The sequence below is a fragment of the Gasterosteus aculeatus genome, chromosome 12, assembly GCF_964276395.1.
Source record: "Gasterosteus aculeatus chromosome 12, fGasAcu3.hap1.1, whole genome shotgun sequence".
Taxonomy (NCBI): Eukaryota; Metazoa; Chordata; class Actinopteri; order Perciformes; family Gasterosteidae; genus Gasterosteus; species Gasterosteus aculeatus.
This window is the reverse complement of record NC_135700.1, coordinates 12,816,552-12,828,235: the sequence shown is the minus strand read 5'-3', so window position 1 is coordinate 12,828,235 and position 11,684 is coordinate 12,816,552. Positions and strand designations below refer to the sequence as shown.

General features: G+C 38.5%; 1 protein-coding gene across 1 annotated transcript; it reads left to right on the top strand.

Moving 5' to 3' along the window:
* Window positions 1-1,118: 1,118 nt before the first annotated feature.
* aqp9b (aquaporin 9b) lies at window positions 1,119-10,329 on the top strand. Its single transcript, XM_040169019.2, has 6 exons — window positions 1,119-1,359; window positions 2,130-2,256; window positions 4,805-4,942; window positions 5,255-5,373; window positions 6,193-6,410; window positions 8,602-10,329. The coding sequence occupies exons 1-6, from the start codon at window positions 1,258-1,260 to the stop codon at window positions 8,762-8,764; spliced, it is 867 nt and encodes a 288-aa protein (XP_040024953.1). The 5' UTR covers window positions 1,119-1,257; the 3' UTR covers window positions 8,765-10,329.
* The last annotated feature ends 1,355 nt before the right edge of the window (window positions 10,330-11,684 follow it).

Genomic DNA, 11,684 nt, shown 5'->3' with positions numbered 1-11,684 from the left:
CGTGTCTGTTTCACATCAAAGAGGACGCGTCTGAAAGCGTGACATTGATTAATGCATTGAAAAACATCCCATCCGCGGCCTGTCGCCTCACCTCCTCACAAAGCGCAGCGGAGTGGAGATAAGACGCATCCACCCGTGGGACAAACTCCGGGAGGCGGCGGGTGAAACGTGTTCGTGGAGCGCCCTCTGTTGGCGCGTCACATATGACACCATTGTGATATGTGAATATGTGTGTGTGTGTTTTTTAAGAATTGTAAGTTTGAGATCAGTAAAAAATCTTTAAAGAGGTCGAATAAACACCGGAGTCGATATACGCACATAAACGATGTATTATTACACGTTTTACAGTCGGTTTGTATCGCATCTACGACACTTGGTGCAGTAACTTCTACATACGGGAGGCCATTCTATAAATACTCACACATACTATAAATATCCACATACATACAACAACAGCAGGCAGACAAAACTTAAAATTTGAAATGTATAGTTTTTCTTTTTGCATTCGGCAATACATTTTAGCATCATAATCTAAACATTGCCGAGAGGCAAAACACATGACGGCCAATTTATACAGACGCTGGGATTTTATTTCTTTTTAATTTTGATTTTTGATTTTAAATACCTGAGTGAGCCAAAGAACACAATTGATGTAATAGCAGCTACAACTAACACGTACATTTCTAAAGTGATTTGAGGGAAATCTTTTTGAAATATAAATTGAAAGTTTTTTTTGTTCCCAGCCAAGTTCATATTTTTCATACCTAAATAATTTTGAGTACACATTCAACAGCCAACGTGTAATAATAAAAGAAGGATCTCACCGCTAAAAGCTTGTGGTGACTTTTAAGTCATCAAGCTGACGTGAGAGTTGTTTTCCTATATTTTAATGTACTTATACATTTCATATCGGATATCAGCTTAGTGATCTACATAAATATACTTTGCACTGTCTCCGATGTAGTTTCATTGCCAAGGACTTTCCAATGTATAGTAATGTCAGTTAAAACACAGGCTTAATACTCTCCGTAATTGCTGTGGATGCCAGGTAAACAATCTGGGCTCTTTGTTTCTCTAATCCAAAGTAGACCCCTTGTGGTTGGAAAGGGAACTAGATGTAAAAAGCTTAGCGCGCCTGTCAACCTGCACGGCCCGAGGAGGAGGCGGCACCGACCACCGCGCACTGACTCCCTCACAGTGTTTATCTGTTTGTCCTGATCGGGGGAGGACTTCAAGCAGCGGCAGTGGGGGGAAAAAATGGAAGATGAGAGCAAGAGGAAGATGAAGGAGAGATTTGGCCTGAGGCAGGACATCTTTAAGGAGTTCCTGGCAGAATTTCTGGGGATATTTGTCCTGATAGTGAGTACCTCCCTCTGCACCTGTCATCCAGCTTAAACAGACGCTTTAAAGCTTTGAACCAGCATGCTAATAAGGTGTCAAACTGTGTCCCCGGGGACTGCTGTCTCTTGTATGTCTCTATTAACACATAGTATATTATGGGAATAACAGACTTTCTCTTTGATGTGCTGCAGCTGTAATTTGCTCCTGGCAATCATAACAAGATGTGACTGATGTGGGACTGTTTTTCTTCCCCACATCTCCTCCAAAAGTACAATTATCTACCATCTATCTAAAATATGAGTCATTATCCCCGTAATACGTCATTGTGTCTTAGTTATGAGGATATGCAAAAAACTTTGCGATGATTAAATTATACTACATGATTAAATGAGCAAAAGGTAAAACGTTTGTTTCCTGATTATTCCTCAGTGTTTATGGTAAAGTCTGGACTGTCCTCGCCTCCACCACTGACTCAACCCGTCTCCTCTCTGATTCCACGTTGTCCCCAAGTGATGTAGCTTCCTCAACAGCCCTTTTAATTAAAGGACAACTGTTCTCCTCCCAACACTTTCTCTTTGTCTGAATTACTTCTGCCTTTGACCTAATACATGGGGGGGATTCATTCATTTTTTTTCGAGGCTCCAAGAAAAGGCAAATTGTTTGTGGCAGTCTGAGGCTGTTGGTGGACAAGAGTGCCAGTGTTACCGACGGTTATAATTGGAATAATTAAAAACAGGGAGCCTTCCTACCTCCACCCTTTTGTGTTTTTGTTCTTGTCTGTGTCCCAGCTCTTTGGATGTGGTTCAGTGGCCCAGACGGTGCTGAGTAAAGGGGCTCTCGGGGAGCCCTTGACCATCCACATTGGTTTTACTCTGGGAGTCATGATGGCCGTCTACGTGGCAGGGGGAGTGTCAGGTAAAAGGACCCACATGGACACAAGCACGTTTCACATTCACAACAACTCGAAATAATCCTCAACCCTGGTAGCTAATCAGTTCCCTTATACATTTGTCTGAGGATTCATTGATTTATCTATCAATAATTTCCAGAAAATAGTACAAAAATGCAAGTTTCCAAAAGCAAGTGGCGGCACGTTCCACCGCTTAAAGTTGCAGAGGGGGAAACATTTTTATAGTTAAGAAGCTACATTTCTTTATAAAAATTAAAAAATAATTAAGATAATTGAGTGACTTATTGCGTCAGATCAATTCAGGTATTGGAGGTTTGGCCTGCAGAAGGAAACAAACAGGCTGGTTACAAAAGGCATCAGCAGGTGTTTTCATGTGGTGGAGATGTGATCTTTGTCCATGGACGTCTGACGGTCTCTTTGCTCACGCAGCACCATTATAATTTATATAACTGCCCACTGATCCAGATAAAGTAATGGTTTATGCAGACAATGGACCTTTGTTATGAACTCACAGTGTTATATAATGGAGCAAATTTAACACACACTCTTTTCTTCTCTGGTCTGGAAGTCAATACTTACTGATACACATTGAGTGATTTTTTTTCTGTTGAGTAAACTTTTCCACCATCTCTAATGGGAGGATTTTCAGTGTAAGAGCAGAGTCAGTGGGCTTAAGCTCTGGAGATATTGTGTCCTGGGGTCCGAATTTGACTTTTTCAGGTACATTCCTCCAGGATTACAGCAAGAAGAGCCCTGTGTGTGTTGCCAACAAGGAGAGGGACTGATAGTTGTGAAATGTCACAGTGCTTCTCTTTGGCTGGTGTGTCAATTCATCAACAATCAAGGTCTTATAGTCTGTGTGGTCTTTTTTTATATACTGTTGGTAAGAGAAAGTGTGAAATACATGCAATGTGTCAAATCTGTCAATTAAATATGACGTAAACAGCAGACAATAAGCAGACAGTTAGTTAGCATGAATACTGAACCACTAAGTGAACCCCTAAGATGCTAATACCAGCATTATAACACTGATCAGTAACACACAATATATAACAATATCTACATTCAAACTTATTAAAAATGTATTCAACTTTTACTCTAAAATTTTAAAAATGCGTTGTATTCTTGTATCAGTGTCATATGTTTTAGTTCTATTCCATTTTTTATTGTACATCTATAGAAATGTAATATTATTGATCGAGAAATTGGAGAAAAAAAAATTGAGAATGGAAAAAATCGGAGTGAGACTATATTTTCATCTCCATATAATTAATGATGGCTGTTGTTGTTGGTCGTCCTGACTGCACTCATGCTACGTGTTTAATGAGAAGAGTTGCACAGCTTCAGAGGAGAAGCAGAAAAGCCTGGGGACACGGAGGTTAATATATGGAGAGCTTTTGCTGCATGACTGGGCCATTCAGCCCCGGGGTTCACAGCGCAGTGGGAAGCTTCTGTCCAACGACATCTCTGAAGATGATCATAGGTATTGGACTAATGAGCTTTACTGGGCCATGGGTCTCCGGAGAGAGGGGGGTCAGGTGTGACAAGCCCGGCTCACCAGGCTTCCCCGGCAGGACGGCCCAATGCGAGATGAAAACACAATCGTTTTCACTTTGTAGTCTGAGATTTTAGACGACAGTGTACCGAAAGTGTGACACGTCATGGTCACTCTAGTGACCCGCGGTCTACGTGCGCCTTAAGCAGATTCAGGCAGATTATGTCAGATGCAATTCAGGCAGGCCGGTCTGGCTGGTTGTCTTGGTCAGTGGTTGTGAACAGAATGGGGAGATTAACAATGGGCGCATGGCTGATACCCCCAGTGGTGTTGCCACAGTGGGGTCAAAGCCAAGATCCCAGAGTGTTAAATAAACGACCCCACACTGTCATCACAGCCCAGTAACATTTGACTGAACTGTGTTCAAACGCCCCTCTTGAAGACAATATAGAGTATATGAAAACAGGACCACTTTCATGCCACACGAACCGAGAGCTCTTTGTTTGAAAATGTCCCGAATGTGGTGAATGAGTGAGCTCTAGAGGGTTTGACCACCGGCACTAAATCATCAGACAGCTTCGGTTTTAATCCACTGAACTCAGTTTACACAATGCGGTGTCAGAGAAGACCCAAGAAAAGGCTGAAAAGGCTTTGCTAAAGCTATTTAGATAATGAGTCATTATTCAAAGAAGATTTTACACAAAGGGTCAAAAGTCTATGGGAGTAATGCTGCGTATGTTAAATTAGGATGTTTAAAATCTAGTAAACACAGCCTCATTTGATTTGGTGGTTACAAGTTTTAAAATGTAAAGGAATTGGGGGGTGAGGTTAGGAAGCAGCATGTTTACCAGCTCAAAGCTAATTATCTGCTACTGAAATAAAATGGCTGTATCTCTCCCCTAACCGTTAGCGGTGGAGTTGCATTGGGGGAAAATCTAGGTACCGAGTTTTGACCAGCAAGATGTGAGGAATAAAAAAGACAACATCTCTGGTTTTTGGATTATTTCTGTTGAGGCGACTGGATTTTGCTCATCTATTATGTTGTTGCATCGTTCCAGGAGCCCATGTGAACCCTGCAGTCTCTCTGGCCATGGTGATCCTGGGGAAGCTTCCTCTAAAGAAGTTCCCTGTCTATGTGGTGGCACAATTCCTCGGGGCTTTTGCTGGATCCTGTGCTGTCTATGGGTTGTATTATGGTGGGTGTAAATGTTTAAATGTCATCACTACAAGAGAACTGTGTCAGGAAGGATTATCCTAAGATATCCAGGTAACCTTATAGAGGAAATCCTCTTTTAGGTTCAGTTCAATCAAGTGTCAAACATTGTCTGAGGTGAGGTAATGTAGCTACATTACTATCCTGCTTCATGCAATAAAAGACTGGAGACATTATAGTACTGTAAATAATTTATCTAAATACTATTTTCATGTCTGACTTAAGACTAATAACACAGAATTATCAGAGGAGTTTGTTTAAAAAATGCTTATATCTGTTGTATTTTCTTTTCCAGATGCTTTGATGGAATACACCAATGGAGAATTCACTGTTACCGGTGCAAATGCCACGGCTAACATATTTGCATCTTATCCATCAAAACACCTCTCAATCCTTAATGGGTTTGTTGACCAGGTGGGGGTTCAGACTAACTTGCAACTTATAAAAATGTGGATATGAAAAGAAAAAAAAAAAGTTTTGCTCCTTTTTTGTTCTGAATTGATGTTGTCTATAAAGTTTCCCATCAGGATTCTGTGTAAATGGAAGCCACTGGAGCGTACAGAGATGCATGTGAGCGTGCAGTCAGTGCAGTCATGGATGACTGTAATCATGCACGTGAGGGTTGTTTGCTGATGTATGAAAAATTCAGGTTCGATGGCGAGAATAGATGGCTACCATCTGTTGTGGATGTGTACGAGGAGGGATGCAAATCCTAGTTTGTGTATTTGTGAACGCAAGCGCTAATTAGTATTTTTCTCCCGATCATATATATTCGAGCTGCATTCACATTTATAAGAGGTTGTGTATTAGATCAACTGAATGTATTCTGATAAAGCCGTGATTTAAATCACAGCTGCTACACCATAACAAAGACGGCAGCGTTTGATTGGGCATTTGGATCACAGAGCATGTGCATGTAGATGGTCTGATTACAATCTGTCAAATTAAACAAAATAAACATTTTTACATAACATGTTAATGCAAATGATAGAGCCATATGGGCTGTGTAGTAAAGCTGCCTAACACCGACTGAAACCAGGGGAAAGGGGAAGCCCCTTAATAAGCTTATACAAAATAAGATAGGGCAGAGGTCACTGAGCCAACTCAAAAACAACAACAACAACAACACTAATACGCCTAATTTGCTATGCTCTCTTATTTGTAGTGATGGATTATTTTCAGTTTACTTGTGTTACTACGTGTGCTTATTTTCTGATGCTTGTGTTTTCGAAGGTAATTGCGACCGCAGCACTGATCCTGTGCATCCTGGCCATTACTGACAAGAGGAATATCGGTGCTCCAAAAGGGATGGAGCCTCTGTGCATTGGCCTGATCATCATGGCCATCGGTGTGTCCATGGGTCTGAACTGCGGCTATCCAATAAACCCGGCGCGAGACCTCGGCCCGCGGTTCTTCACGGCCGTGGCTGGCTGGGGGGTGGACGTATTCAGGTAAAATTACAGCAGGAAAAAGTATACAAAGAGGTGCCTTTTCACCATAAAAATAGTATAAAAGAATATATGAACGAAACATTTAAAAGTTCTCTAACATCCAGCAGGGCAATGTTGATATTATTGTCAGAAAGATGAAAGCCAGTTTTGTTGTTGCCAGTGTGAGAGAACTAGGGGTCCATTATTCACTACTGCTCTCTCTCCACTGCCTGAGACGTGCTTCATGCGTTACGTAAGAAACTGAGTTCAAGCAGTTGGCTTCTCTTTTCTATCCACCACGAAGAGCCGCATTTGTAGCTCTGTCTCCGCCGACAATTTTAATGAATATTTCATTGTATTTCCTGCATTTTGAAGAAGGGTTCTGCAGTATAAGTGAATTGGGGGAGAATATATTCACAAATGAAATATTCAATGCTTCATTCATTGAACACAAATAACACAATTTTCTTTTCTTCTTCTGCTTCTTCTTATTCTTCCCGAGATCCTTAAGCGTCTTCCTTCCTAAATCCTCATTGTACACACGCACTGATTTGATTCCATCAAACATATGCTTTGCTTATATATGCTTTTTGAAATGACAAGTTATGCAAATGTATATAGTTTATCACTTAGAGACAACTGGATACACCCATTGTAATTGCAATTTAACAAAACAAATAGCCATAACATCCCATGACAGAAGTAGCACTGTAATGTCATGCATGCAAACTAAATGAGTCACAACAGGAGAGTCTGTATGCTATGATCCTACACGATACATACAGTATTTCTTCAATGCATATGTCAGCCTTTGATGCTATCATATGAGTGTGTGCTGAATCTCAATAATATTTTACATTCATGGCATAAATTTAGCGGCAACGAATGCACTCCAGTCAATTGGAGTTTGGCACTTGGCTACGTGCATTGTCCACTTGGCTACGTGCATTGTCAATGTGACCCACTGTCTCCTGGCTTGATCATCTTAGCGGTGACCAAGGATTAAAGTCTATAATCTATCCACTTCCCTTGGCTGGTCTACTTCCTGAGTGCCTACAGAAGAGAAAGCTGACCTACTGAGGCGCTTGTTTACTTTCAGGCCTGTATCAGACCTGTTAACTTGCAGTAAAGGCTCCAAACAGCCACATTGACCTGCAGGACTAATCTCCCTCTGGATCTGTGTGAGGTCGGTCAGAGAAAAGAGGACGCATGCAACTGGTCTAACACACGGAGCTCCTTAAAACTACTGTAATCTGGGATAACTGGATACAACTCACCTCTGGTGGGATGATACTAACATAAACTCACAAATTGGGGAGATCACATACTTTATTTCTTTCAAATGGGTACTGCTTGTACTCAATACGCTAAATATAAAGTTGTTAGTTAGCTTAGTTTAGCGAAAACACAAAGACCAGAGACTCCAGGAAGTTTTTGTTTCAAGAAAAAAAAGTGTACTGTATTTTTATGCTTTGGCTGATTAAACAAACAATGTATTTCATGTACTGCCGTCTCTGTGGTAAGCTAAGCTAACAGGCTACTCGCTTTAACTTTAAATATGTGCCGACTGAGTTGATGAGAGTTATCAATCTTCTCATATTACTCTTGGAAAAAAAGACAAAAAAAATACACTAAATTTAAACCAGGGGTCTTCAATTTTTTTGTTTAGTTTAATCACGAAACTCCAAAGTATATGATTGGTTTTAAAAATATATATGTCACAAAAATGTTATATACCTCATGGTATGTAATGCAATAACATACAACAAAGTTTGTTATAATAAAGGTCATCAAAAGTACAGTTGAAATTCACATAAAAATGTGTGGTATCTAGTAATACTGAATATAATTAATACACAATATCAGATTCTGATGCTAAAAATAAATGATAAAGAAGCAGTTAAGTGCAAGAAATGACATTACAAAGAAAAACTACTCTAACATCCATTCTATGGTTTTATAAGGAGGGCAAAACCAATTTCTCCTGCAAATTACGATAAGAAAAAGAGAAATCCTGAATGTAATTGAAACATGGTTTCTTAGCTGCCTACCTAACCTAAGTTAAAAGGATATGGTGTTCTATCATCAACAACAAGTATGTTTAACCCTCTACTCGATTGGAGATCTTTCCGTGTGTGACATGGTTTATGTTGTCTTTAGTGCGTTTGATGTTTAGTAATTGCCTTTTGCTGTGTATGTATTATCTCTGCAGAGCTGGGGGTTGCTGGTGGTGGATCCCTGTGGCGGGGCCTATGGTAGGCGGCGCTGTGGGAGCCGGCATATACTTCCTCTTTATTGAGTTGCACCACACCGAGCCTGAAAAACAGGAGGAGAAAAACATCCAGGACAAATATGAAATGATAACTCTGAGTTAGAATTTAGAACAAGGTTAGCAACGCAACAAAGCCCAGCGGAATTTCATCATTCAATAGGTAAATATGCTAATTTACATTAAGCAGTTTTATAAATTTGAAGTTCATATTTGATACAAAGCATGCATCATACTAGACAATTCCAAAGTAATTTATAAAACATGCATGACTGTTTTATTAAGCCTTTAAAGTCTCTTTTTATAGAATAGTACAGGCCTCTTTCATTGATATACATTTATATAGTATAGTATAGGCCTCTTTCATTGATATACATTGATATGTATTGATATGGAGAGTTTACTGTGCAATGTAGATGTGCAGTATCCTTCAAAGTCTCCTATTTCCTATCCAGGATCATCTCCTCTCATTAGAATTATTTGCCAAGTTTCTGTACAGCATTTTTATTTTTCATTTTTATTTGTATTACTATCTACCTAACAAACACGGGCATCTAATATGTGCAGCACTTAGTAAAAGGTTTAGTTTATGTCAAAATGTTTATCAACAAAACCTTTAGTCATCTAATGATTTGTTTGATGGAGAAAAATCCTCATTCCTCAGTTTAACTTCATCCTTTGCATGTGAAAAAAAGGAGATTGATTGCTTTCCCTTTCTGTTTCATTTTTATCACCTGTTTGTGTAGAAAATTCAGCCTTAAATGATTTTCCTGCCATTGTATTGTCACAGACACCCTTGATATTGACAAGCCATAACATAACAGACATAACTGAGACTAAGTACATATCTGTGAATTAAAAAGAAAACACGTTTATTTTCTTTACAGCAGAAGCTTTTTTGCTAATGTTACTGACATCCTCACTGAAATATGTCAGTGAAAATGCTGTAGCAACATGCAAACATTGACAGCAAACTGTTTACATTTAAACCTCTGAGCTGAGGCGAAACAGTGTAATGAAGCACAATAATAAATAATAATACTTGGAATGGTAAAATGAGCTTTCTTATTAACCGTGTTGTTGTGATTTAAAACACTTGTTATTGTTGGAACACGGAAATGTGAATTTACTAATAAAATATCCAGCATGGGGGACAAAATTATGCATAAAGACATATACTGATATTAATGTTGATATCTGCTTAACATGCATTTGAAATAACACTAATACACTCATTTGTATTTACGCAACCCTATTTACACTAATTATATTGCACCGAATGTCGTTTTACAACACTTATTTCATTGTTTGTTTTATTTTTGTGAAACAGAATGTGACAAAAGGCAGAGGCACACACATTAAATGCTGATTTCTGTGAGAAGGATTAAACATGCACTGCATCATTTGGCCGTGCTTTTGCCAGAATAATCTTAACACTCATGGGGAGTTTGCATTATACCCTGTACGGCTGTATGTAATTATGTCTCTCCCTGTCACACATTTTGATGGTCCGGAGTGGTAGTCTGTCTGGAAGTAATATTTGCATTTTTTGTATATCTTTTCTTTTAGCTTATTCGCTTTTTCAAAGGTAGTTTCATAAATGAACATGAATGCCTTTATCTGCCTGGATTAGCTGTGTATCTCACTGTTGAATAAAGATTGTCTAAATTATTTATCAGTTTTATATGATGTTGTCAAAGTCTATCTTGCAATGGAAACAGAGGCCACTTCCTACCTCCTTGCCTATGGGGCCTTTGTTGTGACCTCACACATCTTCAAACTTGGCCCTCGCTGAGATCTCACCTACACACTTTTAAAACGTATTGACTGCATCCTGCACGGTAGTGACGCTGTTGCCGTGACAACGTCACTCAAACAAGGACAGATAGAAATATAAACCCATGGCAAAATATTCATTTTTATTCCGTTGGTGGTTCTTGCTACAGTAGGTATTACCAGGACTACAAGACACACACACACACACACACACACACACACACACACACACACACACACACAGACTCACTATGTGAAATCAATACCAGCTTTAATGTTGTTGGTGGTAAATAAGTTACTCTATATGTAAAATTAGTAATACAAATATAAAAAGTCCTAGTATAGTGTCCATTTCATTATTTTTTAAATAATTATAGTCTGATAGTAAAATCAATTAGTATAAGCTTTAAAAATATGAAAATGTCATCGAAAACTCATTGTATGGTATGCCATAAAAATATCATCAAACAGTGATGTATGTCATATAACTGTCCCAATATAGTGTGTAAGGAAAACGTCACAGTATAGAAAATGTCCTTGAAAATAGTTGTATAGTATGTCATCATAGTGTGTCAACATGCTATATTGTATAATAATTATATTTAATAATATTTAAAAAGGTAATTCCATATTATGCCATAAAATGTTGGCAGTAGAAAAGTCATAAAAATACCATAGCACAGCATGTTATGTTACATTTCATAATAAGACAGTATATAGCATGTCATAAATAATGTCAAGTCAAGTCATAAAATAAATATAAAAAATGATCCGCCCTAGTATAATATGTCACAAAAATGTCATAAAAGGCACCATTACACTAGTCATTACAGTGGTCATTGAAAAGTAAGAAATCCTAGCATTGTTTGTCAAAAGTAATTTCCCAGTAAACACCATCACATATTTTTTTATTTTAAGAGACTATTGTGCAATGGATTCCTTTTATCTTAAACACATTTTATCAGTTTAACTGTGGAAAATGTTTTATAATCATCAAAATAATCATTAAAATCAATTACCCTGAAAGACAATGCACCGTAATGTCAGTAATGTCATTTTAATTGGGTTTAGTTGTTTTGATTGAGAATTGGACATCTAATATTATTATCAAATTTTGACATTTGTTCTTTATATTGATGAAAATATGATCAGCCAGCACAGCTATAATCCAATAGGGGATAAAAAGGCCTTTCCACAGGGTTAGGGTTAGGGTTATAACATGAATGGGGGCCGACGTCCACTAAGCTGCT